Below are 19,717 nucleotides of genomic sequence, written 5' to 3' on the forward strand. Positions count from 1 at the left end.
AGCCTGGGTGACAAGAGTGAGACCCTGTCTTAAAAAAAAAAAAAAAAAATCGGGCAGGAGCAGTGGCTCATGCCTGTAATCCCAGCACTTTGGGAGGCCAAGGAGGGCAGATCACCTGAGGTCAGGAGTTTGAGACCAGCCTGGCCAACATGGCAAAACCCCATCTCTACTAAAAATACAAAAATTAGCTGGATGTGGTGGCAGGTACCTGTAATCCCAGCTACTCGGGAGGCTGAGGCAGGAGAATTGCTTGAACCCAGGAGGCAGAGGTTGCAGTGAGCTGAGATCGTGCTACTGCACTCCAGCCTGGGCAACAGAGCCAGACTCTGTCTCAAAACAACAACAACAACAAAACAAAACAAAACAAATCCAAAAAACAAAAAAACACAGTAATCATGTGAAAAGGAGATCCTTATAAAGACAGGACCTTCCCAATGTCCTCGTAAGATGGCTTTAAGTTATTCCAAGAGATGTTAACTATATATAAGGGCAGGTGAACAAGTCATACACAAAATACAAATTATTAAGGTAGTACTTTCACATTTTTTTCCTGTTCATTTAAATATAATCAAGTATGTGGTTGGGTGCAGTGGCTCATACCTGAAATCCCAACACTTTGGGAGGCCAAGGCAGGCGGATCACTTGAGCTCAGGAGTTTGAGACTAGCCTGGCCAACAGAGTGAAACCCCATCTCCACTAAAAATATAAAAATTAGCCGGGTGTAGTGGCACATGCCTGTAATCCCAGCTACTTGAAAAGCTGAGGCACAAGAATCACATGAACCCAGGAGGCAGAAGTTGCAGTGAACCGAGATGGTGCCACTGTACTCTAGCCTGGGCGACAGAGTGAGACTTCATCTCAAGGAAAAATAATAATAATAATAAATAAAATTAAAAATAAATAAATAAATAAAATCAAGAATGTAAACTTATATAACAACATTTTCACAGAAACTTCTCATTTTGTGGGAAAGTTGCTAGGGACCTTGCTAGGTCATTTACATTGAGATGACCACTTAATCTGAAATCTTAAAAGCTATTTCTAATAGCACCTTCAGCTCATCCATAGCACATTGCTGAATGTACAGTCTACTCCTCCAGGATGTGCATCCTATAGCTGAGTTTTTACCTTCATTTATGGTTTAGAGAACTGCACTGACTCTGCATCTTAATACATGCTTTTCTTTCATTAAAAGGATGGTAGATACGAGAGAAAATCATTTTGCTTCACTGGTAGATAGTGGCGTTCATAAATCATTTTTTATTATTATGTTTTAAGAGATTTTCTTAGCTCCTGCACCACTTCTAAGAGATACAAAGAAAGTTTTAAAAAAAGAGAAGGTGGTATTCTTCACTCCACAGATAAGGACTGGGAAGGAACAGGAGGTGAAGGGCATAGCCATGATTATTTTGAAGGTCAAGAACATTGAAGCCAGCTGCAGCAACTATTAGTAAATTTCTAAATTCCTATCTTCTACTTCCATTCTTCACCAGACAAATCCACACTTCTTTTAAGAAATTCTTCTACTAGGAAAACATATTTCTTAGCCTGAAAACTTGTTTGGTGCCTTTTAATCTATACTTAGCTGATTTAGCTTCTAGGCCTGTGCAGTGAGTAAAAAATACAATTCCCAAGTCAAATCCAGGCCCTCGGGCTGCTCAGCTGAGTCCAGAACAGACCAGTGGAGTATGGCTCTGTCTGTCTGCCACCACGGGGGAGAAAGGGCACGGGGCAGGAAAAGGCTCCAATGTGAAAGATCCATGTATTACAAGAGGTATTCCCAGGAAGACTCAGAATGAAACCAAGGTCCTTCAAATCCACGCAATTACGTAGTAGGCAATTACTTACTGAACAGTGGGGCTTAGATGGCCTTGTAGGAAAAATAGACTAGCCAATAACATTCTCTCAAGAGTGTCTTTGCAGAGCAAGTTTTTAATTTTGCTGAAGTTCTATTTGGCAACTTTTTTCTTTTATGGACTGTGTTTTTGGTATCATGTCTAACAACTCTTTTTCTCCTGTCTTTAATAAATAACTTTTGATGTTTTATCTTTTACGTGTAGATCTATGGTCCATTTTGAGTTGATTTTCAGGTTGGGTTGGTTTTTTGTTTTTTTTGGTTTTTTTTTTTTTTTTTGCCTATGGGTACCCAATTTGCCAATACCATTTCTTGAAAAGATTATCCTCTCTTAAATTGTCTTTGTATCTTTGTTGAAAATTAATTGGCTGGATTTTTTTATGAGTCTATTTCCAGATATTCTATTTCAAGGGCCAACAAACTACAGCCCACGGGCCAAATCTAACCTGGCACCTATTTCTCTGTGGTCCACAAACTAAGAATAGTTTTTACATTTTTGAATGTTTTTTAAAAATCAAAAGAAGAAGAATATTTCAAGAAATATGAAAATTATATGACATTCAAATGTAAGTGTCCATAAATAAAGTTTCATTGGAACTCTGCTATACCCATTCATTTACCTCTATGGCTGCTTTTGCTCTTAAATGGCCGAATTGAGTAATTGTGACAAAGAATGCACAACCCACAAAGCTTGAAATATTTATTCCCTGGCCCTTTACAGAAATTTGCCAAACCCTGGTCTAGGATATGAGGATCCTTATACGTATCCATGCAGAACCTCAGGGAATCTCTCAATGCCACTATAAAAAAAATACTGTAAAGATAGAAGCTTTAAATAGAAACACTGAAAGCCCTGAGGAAGGCAGAAAAAGAATGCATTTAATAGCTGGCTACCATTTCCAACTAGAAATAAAATATAAAAGCCTTAATCAAAACTATTCTTAAAAGGACAAATTTTACTGCACTATACAATTAACTACAAAATGAGAAAATTTTAAGTCTAAGATCTCCATGAGTCATAAACTAAGAAAAAATATTTGTAATATGAAGACGACAGGTTAATGTCATGAATATAAGGTATTTTTATAAAAATCAATTGGAAAGGATGCATAAAATGTTCAAGCTTGGTAATCATTTTTTAAAATGCAGAATTAGAGCCCAAATTACATTAGCAGAGATTAAAAAGAATGATAATATCCAGGGATGACAAGAATAGGGAAATATATTTGCACGCACTCCTGTGAGGAGACTAAATTGGCACAATCTTTCAGGATGTATCCTCAATATGCCCTCAAAATGCACCAATACAGTGTTACATTGAGCAATTTATCATCAGGAAATAGTAACTGCTAACATTTATGTAGCAGCTATTAGGACCCAGGCTTTCTAAGTACTTTACCTACTTTATCTCATTTAATCTTCACAACACCAGGATGTAGGTACTATTATTACTCTCATTTCACAGATGTGAAAACTGATGCACACAGAGATGAGTAACCTGCCAAGGTATCACAGCTAGGAGGAAGTGGCAGAAATGTGCACAAAGACTGTTAAACAGGGTGATGACTATGTGCAACATGGTCTAACACAAATTAAAACTGGAAACAAACTAAGCATAAAAGAGGATTGTCAAGGGCCAGGCCCAGTGGCTCACGCCTGTAATCCCAGCACTTTGAGAGGCCAAGGCGGATGGACCACTTGAGGTCAGGAGTCTGAGATCAGCCTGGCCAACATGGCGAAACCCCATCTCTACTAAAAATACAAAAATTAGCTGGGTGTGGTGGTGCAGGCCTGTAGTCCAGCTAATCAGGAGGCTGAGGCACAAGAATCACTTGAACCCAGGAGGCGGAGGTGGCAGGGAGCCGAGATCATGCCACTGCACTCAAGCTTGGGCAACAGAGTGAGACTCTGTCTCCAAAAAAAAAAAAAAAAAAAAAAAAAAAAAAAAAGAGGATTTTGGTACTCTCTCCATACATTAGGATTCAGGATGCTAAGAAATCATTTACCCATGCTGCCAAGGATAATCATGATGTATTTTGGACAAAGAGGGTTATTACAAAACAGTGTATATAATATGATCCTATTTTTATTTTAAACTATAATTTTGTGCACATATGGAAAAAGTCTGAAAGAAAAATTGCTAAAATATTAAGAGGCATGTGAAGGTGGTAAGGTCACCAGTAATTTTGATTTTTCTTTGTATTTATTTGTCTGTTTTTCTCATTTTTTTTCCAAGAGTAGGTGTTATTTATACAGTTCTAAAGTACTACTTAAAAGTGTATCCCGCCAGGCGTGGTGGCTTATGCCTGTAATCCCAGCACTTTTGGAGGCCCAGGTGGGCAGATCACCCAAGGTCAGGAGTTCAAAACCAGCCTGGCCAACATGGTGAAACCCCATCTCTACAAAAATACAAAAATTAGTCAGGCATGATGGCAGTTGCCTGTAATCCCAGCTACTCGGGAGGCTGAGGCGGGAGAATCACTTGAACCCGGGAGGCGGAGGTTGCAGTGAGCCAAGAACACGCCATTGCACTCCAGCCTAGGCGACAGAGTGAGACTCCATCTCAAAAAACAAACAAACAAAAAAGTGTATCCCATGCCACTTTCATCTCAGAAGCCTTGTATTTTAATAAAATGCAAATATGAATGCAAAGAGCTTTGAGATACTGAACAAGACAGGAGTTACACAACTATAATATATTACTTTCATCCTAAGAAAAGCTAAAATAAATAATGAAAAGGAATTTCAGGGGAAGTACTGACCTTAATTTCAGGACAGTTCAATATACCAAGAAAGAACATTCAGTTACCAGACATTTGTCTTTTCATCTTCTTCTAATAACTTATCATAGCAATAACTATGATTTAACCTTTAAAAAAAATATTGTGCGTGTAAAGACAGAGTCTCTCGCTATGTTGCCCAAGCTGGTTTCAAACTCCTTGGCTCAAGCGATCCTCCTACCTCAGCCTCCCCAAAGTGTTGGGATTACAGGTGTGAGCCACTACACCCAGCCCTATGATTTAACCTTTATGTTTCCAAAGCACTTTTAGACACAACATGTCATTTAAGTCTCAGAACACTGCTATCAGAGTAAATACAAATAGAAAGGGTGGAGACAGAAACAGAAAAAAGGGGGGAATTTCTCTAATTCCTTAAGATACCTACAGATTTTTTTTCTGTGTGTTGCAGAGGGGAAAAAAAACTGTCCCAAGATGGGGGATTACTGATGTCCTGCCATTTAAGCACAGCATTCTGCAGAGATATGACAATTATGTTGAACAAACACAGGATCTCTTTAGACAGTTTTATATAATTTGTGTAGGCATATGAACCTGGGAATTTACATCAGCTGCAAACTTATCTGTCCATGATACAAAGGAAAAATCTATAATAATGGTCATCAAAATGTTGGGGTGGCATTTCATCGACTGTCTACTAGTAAACTAAAAAGATATTTTCTCCCACCCCAAGCCCTATGTTTACCATCCTCAACTAATTTAAAACTATGTCTGTGTGATGGTAATGATTCTTCTCACTGGTCCCAGTGTCCTGGCTACTTATAAAAGAAAGATGAAACAGCAACAAATTGTATTCCTTTGGATTTCAAATGCTCTGAGGAGGGGATACATTGTGACTTCTGTCTAGAATAAGGACATAAGCAGTCTAACAAGATAGGCCGTGCTGCAAGAAATACATTCTATGACATAAATGACTCATTTGCTCAACACTGATATTTTCCATATGTCTATAAACCCAGATGATCCCAGACCTATGCTTAACTTCTTCATTCACTCATAAAACATGTCCATCTAATGGGTCTGTCAGCATGTCATCATCTTCAGGGTGACACCTGCTAATTTACTCCTCACCCTTGGAACCACATTTAATCCTACCACTTGAGCTCCACTAAAAGCTTCAGCAGTTCAGAGAGAAAGGGTCAGGGCCAGCAATCGATTTAGCTGATCGGCTTTCTTCCTACCAAGCTAAGGATCTTGCTTGAGATTCCTAAGGCCACTTCTCTTTGTGAAGGCAACCTTATTTCCCTGTGGGGTGGGAAGCAAGGAATTCTGAAAACATTTTTCTCATGAATACATGTTTCATTTCATTAATGAATTAATGGGAGGGAGGCAGGAAGGGGAAATAAACATTAGAACAAACAAAATAACAGAGTTGATCACAGAATGTCTTAGGAAGGACCTCAGGACTCCCGCCTGCCTTTTTTTTTTTTTTTTTCCCCACGACAGCAAGTGGAAAGCTAAGTGGCAGCCAGGCTGGGAAGAAAAGAGGAAGGAAAAATACTCTGGGCATAGGAAGAAACTGGAAGAAAGCAGTTAGGGAGGTGGGCCTCAGGCATAAAAAGAACCAATGTCAACCCTGAGCTGAACTCATCATTCCCTCTGCATGGACCATCATTTCACTCCTTTAGAGGTGACAGTGGACTCATACAGTCATGGATGATCCAGAAACCACCACAGTGATGTCCTGACCCTAACAGATTGGAAACATAGATTTCAAAATGCAAGCATCAGCAACAAAGGATGGGGTGATGGCATGGTAATATTGTTTTTCTGGTAAGTAACAATGATAATGTCATTACCTTAGAAAGGAAACTCCACAGACACTTGCCTTGGATATCCAGTAACAATGAGGACTCTCAATGAGTAGACAAGAGTCACCTCTGGGAGTGACTCAGCCGCACAGGAAACACGAACTCCACCCACAGTTACCACCTTGTCCAGCCCCCAAGTTCCAAGAGCACTTGGCCCAGGGTCAGCAGACGCCTCTGACCTGGCTCAGACACTGACTTGCTGGGAGTCCTCGGGAAAGCTGCTTCAGCACTCTGGGCCTCTGCTCCTCCTCTGTAATCTGGAGAGAACACACATGGTCCCACCTAATTCCCAGGGTTGCTATGAAGATGAGGGGAGATGCTGAGCTCCGGGCAGACTCCTGAGGAAAGGGGAATGGTGATGATGGTCCTGGGCTCTTGCTGCCAGTGGTCCAGAATCCTGTGCTGGGAAGCTGTGGTCCTGGAGAAAGATCTAGCTATTATTAAGTTAATTAAATGTTCAACTGTTGTCTGGGACAGGAGGGAGGAAAACATGTTGAGGTAGAGATGAAAGGAGCGGTTCTAACTGTGCCCTCACAGCATGTCTAGCTCCAAATACTTGGGGTCCCTACAAAGAAGCAAAATTCCTGGTTTGAATTTTTGGTTCACCATTGTATCCCAGCATTTTGCACAGCTCCTGGCACACCACAAATATTCTTCAATGTATGAATGAATGAATGAATGAATGAGCGAATGAACATTGTGAGGGGAAGAGGACAGGGTGCAAATTAAAATCGCTGTCAATAATCTTCAGTGGATAATCCTCATGGTCCAAGGAAAGATGACTGTACTACTGTGTTGGGGATGCCACTAACAGTCCTTAGCTAATATTCTGGGTCTCCCCTTTATTGTGGTTGGGGGCACAGGGTCTCACTCTGTCCCCCAGGCCTGAGTGCAGTGGCACAATTATGGTTCACTGCAGTCTCAACTTCCTGGGCTCAGGCAACCCTCCTGCCTCAGCCTCCCGAGTAGCTGGGACTACAGGAACACAGCACCACACCTGGCTAATTTTTGTATTTTTTTGTGAAGATGGGGTTTCACCATGTTGTCCAGGCTGGTCTTCAACTCCCAGGCTCAAGTGATCCTCCCGTCTCAGCCACTCAAAGTGCTAGGATCACAGGCATGAGCCACTGAGCCCAGCCTAGGTCCCCTCTTTCTCTAGGGTGTGTCTATCAGTTTCCTTCCATGAACATTAATGCTCGCTAATATTGCCTCTGTCCCCTTCCCTCCATCTCTACAACTCCATGATTTTGACCAATAATGTTAGCTTTCTAAGCGTTGATCTTGATGTCATCAAATAGGCTTAAAACAATGAAGACATGGGGGTTGGGTATGCTTTAAAGGTAAAGACACAACTATCCAAGGAAGACTGTTTGATAAGAAACACCTAAAGGTCCTTATTTACAAAGGGATCACGGAGGAAGCCTTCCCTCCTAGGTTAGCAGGAGCTGTGAGGAACAGCTGTAGCTCTGAGGCCAGAAGGCTTTGGCCAAGAGTGCAAACATGGCCCCTCTCCATAGCTGGGCTCATTCTGCCCCAAGCAGCAGCAGCCACAGCATGGGACATCTTCCAATGGCCATCTCACCCTTGCAGCTGAGCCCTGGCATAGCTCCTGCCAAGCTGCCCTCAGCCCTTCTCCAGGAAGCTTCTCCAGTTGGGAATGAGACCCAGAAGCTTCGGAACCTTTTCAAACACACTCTGAGCACAAATCAGGCAGGCAGGGATGGGGGCGGTAGGAACACAGACGCGGGAGTTATTTTTGAGTGACTGGAAATAAAAGCTAAACACAGGTGTGTTCTTCACGAGTGGAAATGTTCCCAAATTCACAAAAATTCTTTATAAATAAACTAGAAAACAAACCATTCAGGTTGCACATTTCCTCCTGGTTTCCAGGGACACACAGAAATAGTTTGCGTCTTTGCATATTATTTCAGGAACTGCAGAGGGCTTATACACACCCACTAAAGGTGTCTGACTCATTTTCTAGAAAGCCACATGAACTGACAATCTAGGGCTAAAAATGAGGGCAAAGCCTGCTCTGTGACTCCCGCAACAGCATAGAAAAGCAGGGCAAAGGGAAACCACCTTCACTGACACCAAAGTAAATGTCAGAGGAACTCGGGGTCTATCAGGAACCTCTACAGCGAACACAGAATTTAGAGAACGGCAATTCAGGTCTTTCACCTCAACTCCTACATCCAATAAATATGCGTATCAGAATGCATATTAAACAGATCATGGTGAAACCATTCATTTTGTAATAGCAATAGTATACAATCATCTCAATGAACTTCTGGGCGATTCCTAACTTAGAGGAAGAGTAACAATTTTCTATAATGTCAGCAGGGTTTTACAGGCTCCGACTCCATTCTTCCCACTTTCAGCAAGCAAAATATTTATGGCATGTTTTCTTTCCAAATTCTTGCTAAAATCTCCTCCACTGTGAATACTAAACGATTTTAGGTGGATTTTTCACCATTTTAACCTACTTAACGTCATGGCATTCCAGCCTCAGCAGCAAAGTGGGCTCAGACACAAGAGCCCTTCCATTCCCATTTCCAAGGCCCAAGAAAGAGCAGCCAGGGTTGAGTGACAATTCCTAGAATTATGGGTGCCACTGACAGACCGCTCCCTGCCAGAGTAAATCCTCGCAGCAGCCCTGTGAGGTCAGCTTTATGGACCTTGCTTTATGGCTGAGGAAACTCAGGCTCAGAGGGGGTAAGCAACATGCCCAAAGAGACACAGCCAAGAACAGTGGAGTTGGGATTCAAACCCTGGTTATGGGAGCTGGTGGCCTACATGGCACTTGTCATCTGAACACATTGCTTCCAGCAAAACGGAATGCTAGGTTAAGGCTGGCAGGCATTTTATGGAAATAAAAGTAAAAATCCGCACAAGCACGGGATAGCAAGAGATCTGATTTCCCAGCAGGTTGTATAAAAAAATAATAGAAGCAAAATGATAGAGCCGAAAGGATTTTCTTAAGCAGCAAGCTCTAAATGGGCCCAAGCAGCATGAGTTAAGACTGGCTGTGTGATTAGCTATCAAAAAACCCCCAGCAAACTGGAAGCCGGGTGCAGTGGCTAGGCCGGCTGCAGTGGCTCATGCCTGTAATCCCAGCACTTTGGGAGGCTGAGGCGGGTGGATCACTTGAGGTCAGGAGTTCGAGACCAGCCTGAGCAACATGGTAAAACCCCGTCTCTACTAGAAATACAAAAAGTAGCCAGGCGTGGAGGCATACAACTGTAATCCCAGCTACTCAGGAGGCTGAGGTGGGAGAATCGCATGAACCCGGGAGGTAGAAGTTGCAGTGAGCCGAGATCACACTGTTGCACTCCAGCCTGGGCAACAGAGTAAGACGCTGTCTCAAAAACAAAATAAAACAAAACAAACAAAAAATAGCGATGTGGGTAGGTGGAGGTCATCTCGGGCATCAGGAACATGGTCTGAGTCAAGTTAGTCAGGACACATGAGCCGGAGGGGCATATACGGGGGGTACCTGCAGAACAGTCACATGGACCAAGGCCACCAAGACAGACTGAGGCCAGGCCAGGTGAAGGAGTGCTAGGATCATCTATCTGGATTTTACAACAAAGAAAAAGAAAGTTACTAAAGATTTTGATTGGTGCAGAAGGGTAAGTGAGCACAGCATTGTTAGAGAATGACAAAAAGAAGGGGCTGAGGTGCTAGGGATGAAGTGGGTAGGGGACACTGGAGCAGGGGGAAACATTCCTCCATCCTTCAACACCCCAGGGCTCTCCTCCTGACCAGGTGCTATGGTTGGTGCTAGAGAAAGGAAGATGGAGGAAGCCTGGTCCTTGCTCACCTGGCCTGGACAGATGCAGAACGACTCAAGCCTGTGCTCAGCTCTGCAGGGCAGGAAGTGGCAGGGATGGAGAAAGGCTTGGGGGTGGGAGCAGGGTGGGACTAGGAGGACCACGTGTCAAAATGGTGATATGAGAACTGTAGGCCTGAGGAGTCGGATCAGTGTGAAAGTCAGGTCAAGAGACCAAGTGTACAGCGGAGATGACAATGTCACGTTTTGTAAATATAATATTAATAGCAGTGTACTGCTTCAGTTTCTAAACTGCTTCCAGATACATTAATCTATGAAACTAGAGAAATGGGACATAACCTTCAGGACACTCTTGAAAGCAGCCTGCCACATCTACTTGTTCATTTATCTGTACCATGTGGATGGGACCGATAGATACTCCCTTTCTGACTAAGGTCATTAGAAAAATCACATTAATTTTTATCAGACTGGATCTCAGGCTGGGAGGTTAGGAGCAAAATCATCAAGATGAATGTGTGCTAATTATGATATGTATTCAATTGGAAGGACTGGAGTATAATATGTTAAAACAGAAATAGATGTGTTTCTTTTCTCAAACCTCATTAAATATTACTGACATACCAGGTTTTCAACTAAAAAGAGGCTTCCTCTCTTCCAAAGACAAAACAAAAACAGGCTAGTGAGTCCCCCGCCAACCAACTGCAAAGAATAGCAGTTATTTAATTCTCTGGTCACTTTATCATCACGGGGGAAAAATCGCTCTAGTCCTTTCCCAGCATTTCTAAAACCAAATTATCTGTGCTAATTATTATAGCATTCGTATTGTGCTTCACACCCATTTAACAACTTCCTTATTCCGCTTGTTTGGTTACAGGTCTGATTAAAAATAGGAAATGCACTGTGTATCAGAAAGCAATCTGAAAGAGACAGAAAAGAACCACTTCTGCCTCATTTGCAGAAAACAACAAGGGAAGCATTCTTCCCCTCATTTCCTCCTGCCATGTTCAACAGAGACATACCGAAATAACTTCAGGGGAGAATACAGGTAAAAAGATGGACGAGTTCTTGGATGATCTGCAAAACAGGGAATGATTTGCTATTCCAGAAAGCATTATATACTCCATACCACTGACATATGGAGTCCATGAGAGGACCAGCTTTCTCCCTAAAACTCCTGACCTTTGGCAAGCTACTTAACTTCTGGGGTCATTAGTTCCCTGGTATCTTTGGATTAGGCTCTTAAAACACACAATCTCTAAAGCCATGTCTTAGAGGTAACCTCTTGATAACAAAGGTAAATCTTACTGATCACCTTATGGACAAGCCTTGAGGGAGGGGTAGGGCCAGGTGACACCACAGTCCCCACCCTCTCAGTAATGGTCAGAGTTGGCAGGACCCTGGGCCTACCCCAACTCTGCGTACCTACAATCTCTTCCCCTTCCCTGCATCCTCCACCCTGCCAAGGCTTCCCAGCCCTGGGAGAGCGCAGGCAGCCACAATGGTCTCCCAAGTCACACTTGTACTAAGGTAACTGTGCTAAGTTCCCTGTCACTCCCCTGAATAAATAAAACCACCATACACATCTTCAACACCGTTCAGCTTCTCACCATATTTGACCATCACAAAAATGCTGTTCTTCAGAGAAAAAGTCATATATTCTAGGTATTGCTTAAATAATGTATCTTTCAACCACCTACTTGGTGAGTACCATAGAATGAAAGCACACACAGTACACAGCCAAGGCCCTTGTTCAACTGCATCACTTCACACAGATCTTATAGCTCTCTGTTTATTTACAGGGCTCTGGCTCTAATAATAATAAAATCATTCAACCTTCTTAGCCCAAAGGAGAAAGGAAAAATTCTCTCAGGCACTCTACCTGTCTTTGATCTGAACAGCAAACATTCTTTAAGCGTTTTCTGCCTGTGAGGCATGACCAGCCTTTTTTAAAAACTCCTCCTCCAATACCTCAGGACACAGAGCTCTGCAACCTGGCTGCTGTGGAGGGCAGGATCTCCAGCCAAGCAGGCTGCCTTTTGGGTTATTCCTTCTGGAACAGACTTTTCTGAAGGACCATGCAAATCTGCAGCTGGCCCTAAGGCAAACAAATCTATTCTTGTCTCAAGGAATGCATTCACCTGGATGCTGGGCTTAGCTTGATCAAAAGGAAAGATGCAAGATTCTTCCTCACAAGTTCAGGACCGAGAAAACCAAGCTTTCAAGCGCTGAAGCAAAAGCTTGTACTGTCCAGTCAACACCCCAAAGCAGTTTGCGGTTTAGAAGGTAGGAGACAACCTTTGTTTACCTTATTGATGAGAGTGACTATATCTCCTTCTTTGATTGTCAATTCATCATCATTCTGTGCCTCATATGGAAATATTACTTTGCAGTAATCCTTGCCTATAAGAAAAACAGAAAACATCACCTTTAAAATGCTTTATCTAATGAGCTGGCCCAGGAGAAAATGTTCTCTATCACATTAAGTTCAGGGAAAGGCACACTTAACAGGTAGCATAGGCCGGGCGCGGTGGCTCAAGCCTGTAATCCCAGCACTTTGGGAGGCCGAGGCGGGCGGATCACAAGGTCAGGAGATTGAGACCACAGTGAAACCCCGTCTCTACTAAAAATACAAAAAATTAGCCGGGTGCGGTGGCGGGCGCCTGTAGTCCCAGCTACTCAGGAGGCTGAGGCAGGAGAATGGCGGGAACCCGGGAGGCGGAGCTTGCAGTGAGCCGAGATCGCGCCACTGCACTCCAGCCTGGGCAACAGCGTGAGACTCCGTCTCAAAAAAAAAAAACAAAACAAACAAACAAACAAACAAAAAAACAGGTAGCATATTACTGCTGCATGAAGAAAGGGTGACCCTCAGGAAATGACCCGAGTGTGCTCATTTTTGGCTCATGTATATTTATTGGCTTCCATTTTTTCCCCTTACAAATCATGTGACATCATGAGATGCCACTGACTGCTTTACTTTTCTCTGGCAGAAAAGTAAAAAGGTTTCCTTACTCAGGAAAACAGACATATACCATTTTATATACTCTTCAAGTGCATGCATAAACATATATAGTCTACAGAGGGCAGAAAAAACCTTAAGTTTTGCCTCACTGCCTTTTTCCACACATTACTCAATTAGAAACAAGGTATTTATATATGTTACAAAGCTACCAGGGTACATAAAACAATAAAAAATTACCCCATTATGGTATGTCTTAAGAGACAAACGTCAATGTATTTCTGTGTAAGCACATGCCAACCATAAACAGCCAACAAGTATTGACTGAACATTCTTTACACACATATGTGTGGGGGTGAGCTTGTTCAAATATGTCCCATGGCCTTTCTGTGGGAACCTCCCTATGCATAGATGGCTGTTCCTCAGCAAAGAGATACAATAGCCCTCACCAAAGAGGGAAAACTACTAAGGCCACTAAAAATCAATTTAAGTATGTTCTGAATTACATGCCTTTGAAAGTCTATGTGCCGTTAAATCATCTCTATTTATCTGAAAGCACAAATTATGAAGATAGTGAAAACATTTGTAAAGTATTTCAGAAATGGAGACTTGGAAAACTAGGCTTTGATGATTCAGGACAGAAGGTGGAAAGAAAAATTCATGAGAATTAGTATCTACTGGGAGAGGCATCGATTATTCTGCATCAAAGTCAACAAACCTAATGGCTTTGAATGGCCTTAGATATTTCCCAAGCATCAGGCCCATTTCTGCAGACAGATCACAACCTAGAGCTATGTCTTAGAGGTAACCTCTTGATGACAATTATATTGTCCCTAGTGTAATTTATATTACTGAAATGTGTTTCTTTATTTTGGTTAACATCCCAACAACCAGAGATTGTGACATGTAAAATAAAAGCAATTAAGAAATTCATAATACAGATACACTGTGGTCTAGGGTTGGGATAGGACAGAGAACAGAGGGAGGAAGGGGAAAGAGCGAAGGGAGGAGAGGCAGTATTCACTTTGCTTTTGTGCAGTTGTTTTCATATTCTGTACAATGGCTTGAACAACACAAACTTACAACAACACAAACACAGTATTACTGAAGAACTGCACTACAGAGTCCTGGCTTTAAGAATAATTATTTGGATGGAAATCATGGAGCCATTTTTACAAAGAATACAGAAACCCACAGCCAACAAAGAAAGAAGGAACAGGTCATGTTTCTGTTCCCTTCAGTCAAAAAAAAGTTAATGAAGTGTAACAGAGACTGTTGGTTAACATCCCAGGAGACATTCCCCACCCTCTTCCTAGTTCACAGAATCCTAATTTGTTCAAGCATTATATTCAGGAACATGGAACCCTCTCACAGCCCTGGGGATAAAGCAAAATATGTCCAGGCAAATAATGTTAATCTCACTCTCTTTTGTGGGTGATTGGTTTAGGGATGGGCATGTGCTCTATTTCCAGCCAATGAGATGTGAGAGGAAAACTGTTGGGAGTGGGAGAGGCTGTTAGATTTTTTTTCCTGGTGTGTGTGTGTGTGTGTGTGTGAGAGAGAGAGAGAGAGACACGGAGAGACAGACAGGCAGACTTGAGGAAGAGAGTTGCCCCTGCCATTCTCCTTTTAACAATTTTATTTTTGTTGGACGTCAGTACAGTGTTTGGTGCTATTGAAATAATATTTCAACTGCAAGAGGAATGCCAAGAAAAATCAGTGGTAATTTGATGAGTTTTAATAAATTTATACAGTTGTGTAACCATCACCATAATCCAGCTTTAGAACACTTCGACTGTGCAGCTATGCTGTTTTATGTGTAAGGCATTAGACACAGAATTATCTGGAAAGCACCACTGTTAGAGAAAAAGAGGAGATACTGGTGTCAGGGGTTGCTGTAGCACGTCTCAGCTCTCTTTGCATCCCCAGAACCTGATACAGAGCTCCCACTCAATGTTTCTTGATGATCTCCAAGTGACCCCTATAAAGTGGAGGAACACTTGGAGGCGCCACAAGGAGGAGGAGGAGAGAATTGTGGGCCAGAAGGCAGGATACTTGGGACTAGGTTGGGTTCCCAGCTGGGCTTTCACAAGCACATGACCTGAGACAATCACACTACAACTCTGGATGACTTCAGTGTCCTCAGGTGTAAAATCAGGGACCAGCGAAGGAGGGGAGAGAGGAGAGTCTGGTTAACTTCAGCAGGACACTTAGCAAATTTCAATGTATTCCAGAGCTCAAATACAAAGCAACTAAAACAGAGCTGTTTTGGTTGGGGGAGTAGGGCTGTCCCATCTCCCACCCAGGTCCCCAAAGACATGTCAGTGAAGCTGTGAGGGCTCCAAGGGGCACACTCGGCTAGACCTGAGTTCCTGGCAGCTCTGACTTTGAGCTATGATTTTTCATGACTCTAGTCACAGGCACTATCACCCAGAACTCCTGACCAAACCCAGCAACCATTAGCTTCACACGCTTTAATTTATTAAGATATATTTTAAAATAGGAATTTATTTTTACTGATGAGGCATTTGAGCCTGAATTCAATAGTATTAGAAAATAAAAATATTTCTGGATAAAGAAAATGTGTTACATATACACCATGGAATACTATGTAGCCATAAACAGGAATGAGATCGTGCCCTTTGCAGGGACATGGATGAAGCTGGAAGCCATCATCCTCAGCAGACTGACAAAGGGACAGAAAACCAAGCACCACATGTTCTCACTTATAAGTGGGAGTTGAACATTGAGAACACATGGACACAGCGAGGGGAACAACAGAAGCCAGGGCCTGTTGGGGGTGGGGGATGAGGGGAGAAAACTTAGAGGATGGGTCAATAGGTGCAGCAAACCACCATGGCACACATATACCTGTGTAGCAAACCTACATGTTCTGCACATGTATCCCGTTTTTTTTTTTTTTTTAGAAGAAAGAAAAAAATATTATGTTGCATTGGATGTATCAGTGACTTTAAGACACTCAAAACTGTTATCTGCAAAAAAATTATTAACTCTGAGTCTGTGGTTTTAATGTTAAAGTATATGGAACAAAGATGTTCCTGACTTCCACTTAAATATTTATTGAACCACCACCATGAAAATGATATTGTCAATTTGGGGGACTGTAATATACAAGTAAGCCCAACCACCCCCTCCTGTCCCAGCATGGAAGTGACAGTCTTAATTCTTGGAGAAAAGCAAGGGGAGGAGAATGGCAGAAAGAAAAGACAAACCCATGCATACACATAAACTCACTATGATGGAATATTGTTGTGTTTCAGAGAAAGGCAAGATTACATTCAGGAGAAAGTTCTCAAAAGAGGAGGCATTTGATATGTCTTAAGAAGGGTATAATTCCAGATCCTTTGGACGTGGGAAGATTATACATTTTAAATGAGTATTGGACAGAGTTGGAGAAGAAGGGAATGAAATTAATTTTGGAAGGCAGGCATTTTCCATCTATTCATCAATTGGATGGATTTAATTAGAGATCAAATAGGAATGAATAGACACACACATACACACACACAGAGAGAAATAAAGCACAATTTATCCAGCAATTTGAGATGATTTTGTCTTTTTTCTTTAGAAAGGTTAAAAATGACTTATGAATTAGCATAAGACTGAAATCCTAAATCAGTTCTTAAACCTTTTTTGGTCTTAGAGTCCTTTAAGAGTCTGATAAAAAGCAATGACTCTTTCCAGAAAAAAAAACCCCACAACACAACAAACCGTACACACACACACTCAAATGTGCAGAGAAAATGTATATAATATCAGAAGATTTGAGGACCCCAAAGCTGTTACCTAGTTCCCACATCAAGAGCCACTGTACTAATTATTGGCTTTCAAATTTTAAGAAGCTTGCTCTACTAAAATCACCAAAAAGTCCAGTCATGATTTACACACTCCCCCAAAAACATCATTTCAATCTCTAAACTTTTAGAAATTTACATAATATTAAAAACAGGCTGTTAAAGGAATTGAACTCACATGCCCACATCACATGACTGCCTGCAGCTAGTTTTATAATCTATTCAATAAAAACAAACCAACTTCAAACAAACAAGCAAAAACCCTCTCAGCTTAAAAAAAAATAAAAGCAGAACCAACAGAATAAATATATCAGCAAGCTGAACATATACACGGAAGGAAATAACATTAAATCCAGGACAACTTTGGGCTCAGTTTTAGGGTATAAAGATCAAAACCCCATGTGTCATGGGCAGATTCTGGTAGGAAGCCTTCCAGAGCTTTAAGCAGCGTTTGGAGAGTACTAGGTCACATCTAGAACTGGAGTTTTCCTTTCCCTTGGGACAGTACAACAAAAGTATCAAGCTCAGGGATAGTCTAGTTTCACCAACATCATAATCAGAAATTCTCTCGTTCAACTGACAAATATTATCTCAGACACTACTGGTTGGTAATCCCTCATTCAGAACCCCTGCGGACAGGATTATTCAGATTTTAGAAAGGAAATATACTGCATATACCATATAATATGTAACATCCTCAGCTGGGGGCTGGGGCTGCACCCAACCATTAAAATTCTGCAGTAAATGGATGACTGGTCACTCCAAGTGGGAAAAATAAAGACCATGAATAGACATATGTCAGTCCAGAACAAGTTTTATCACCCAATGAGTAATAAAACATTTTAGTTTTCAGAGCTTTTTATATTTTGGAATTGCACATAAGGGTGTGAACTTCTATTATGTTCTAGGAAAGAGAAATGAAGGTAAATAAGACACTATCTGCTCGAGGAGCTCAAGTAGCAGAAAAGGGTATGTATATATACAATGTTGACCAGACAACAGTGAAGACAGGATGAGAGTCATGCATTTGGCTTAAAGTATCAGAGTATCTGAAATGCGACAATCACTTCCCAAACAAGAGACTCAGGATCTTGTCAGAGAGGAAGAAAATGACAGTGAGCTTTGTACAATGTTCTAGGACACTGACCAGAGGAGTAGGATTGGGGCGTGTTTCCCAATCAGTCATCCCTGATAAGAATTTTGTGGGGTACCTGTTCATTCTATTATCTTCCCAGACCTCTTCCCTGCAGATCTGAATCTTCAGATCTGAGGTGGGACCACGAATCCATTTACTAAACACACACTCTGGTGATTCTCATCATCAGGGAAGCTTTAAAAATCTTAGTCTGGCCAGGCACAGTGGCTCATGCCTGTAATCCCAGCACTTTGGGAGGCCGAGGTGGGCGGATCACGAGGTCAGGAGCTCGAGACTAGCCTGACCAACATTGTGAAACCCTGTCTCTACTAAAAATACAAAAATTAGTCGGGCTTGTTGGTGGGTGCCTGTAGTCCCAGCTACTCGGGAGGCTGAGGCAGGACAATCGCTTAAACCCGGGAGGCAGAGGTTGCAATGAGCCGAGATTGCACCACTGCACTCTAGCCTAGGCAACACAGTGAGACTCCGTCTCCAAAAAAAAAAAAAAAAAAAAAAAAGCCTTAGTCTAGGTCAGTGGTTCTTAGGCTTGAGTGGGCATTGGCATCAGGTGGAGAGCCCCACCCCCAGGGGTTCTGATTCTGTAGGGCTGGTATTTGCATTTCTAACAAGTTCCTAGGTGATGCTCCTGCTGCTGCTAGTTCTGGGACCACGCTGTGAGAACCACTGGTCCAGTAATGGGTATTAGCAAATGTTTAATTCCAGGAAGGTGCAAAACAGTTGTGGGGACCTGGAGGGTAGACCAGCATGGTGGTAGCACTGGGGATGGGTGTGCCATATGCTAGATTTAGACAGGAACTCCAGTTCTGGGTCAGATTCTGAGGATCTGGGGCTAGTGAGGAGTAGTGAAATACATACTAGGCTTGTCATCTATTCAGTAAATAACAACTGAGTGTCCACTGCATGCCAGGCAGCAGGGATGCCACAATGCCCTCTTGGGGCTTACTACAGTCTATATCAGCAGTTTGAAACTAGGGTTTCCCAGGAAATATTGACAATATCTGGAGACAATTTTACTTATCAGAACTTGGCAGGGAATGGGGGTTGATTGCTACTGGCATCTAGTGGGTAGAGGCCAGGGATGCTGCTAAATACTCTACAATGCACACAGGACAACGCCCACCAACAGACAATGATCCAGCCCAAATGTCAATACTGCCGAGGTGAAGAAGCTGTGGTCTACATTTAAATTCAGATGGGAAATGAAACACGATGTGTCTGTCAGTATGTCTGTCAACGCCAACCCAGTGTCTTCCTTTATGGAGAAGCTGACCATAACTCTAAACAACCACCTTCGGTCTCGGACGCTGTTGGGAATTTGACTTTCAAATTATTTCACAAGTACGAATTATGACACCATTTAACCTCCTCTAAAAAGAGAAGTATATTTTAAAAAGAAGAAATGAAAATCTGACAAGCAAAGCCCTTCTTGACTCTACAATGGAGCAGAGGCTGGATCACTGCTCCTCTCGATGGTACTTTCTTCTGCTCAGATGAGAAGCTCCTTGGAGAGTCTTTGGGAGAAAGAAAACCTAC

The 19,717-nt window shown here is 42.2% G+C and overlaps 1 protein-coding gene across 15 annotated transcripts in view; it reads right to left on the bottom strand.

Moving 5' to 3' along the window:
- The window catches only part of SH3KBP1 (SH3 domain containing kinase binding protein 1), a 363,386-nt gene that overhangs the window by 92,615 nt on the left and 251,054 nt on the right, over positions 1-19,717 (bottom strand). For all 15 annotated transcript variants that reach the window (XM_050776630.1, XM_050776634.1, XM_050776625.1 and 12 more), the window contains one exon: positions 12,563-12,657. In XM_050776630.1, coding sequence (XP_050632587.1) covers positions 12,563-12,657 — 95 coding nt within the window. The remainder of the gene's footprint in view (positions 1-12,562; positions 12,658-19,717) is intronic.

The sequence above is a fragment of the Macaca thibetana genome, chromosome X, assembly GCF_024542745.1.
Source record: "Macaca thibetana thibetana isolate TM-01 chromosome X, ASM2454274v1, whole genome shotgun sequence".
Classification (NCBI taxonomy): domain Eukaryota; kingdom Metazoa; phylum Chordata; class Mammalia; order Primates; family Cercopithecidae; genus Macaca; species Macaca thibetana.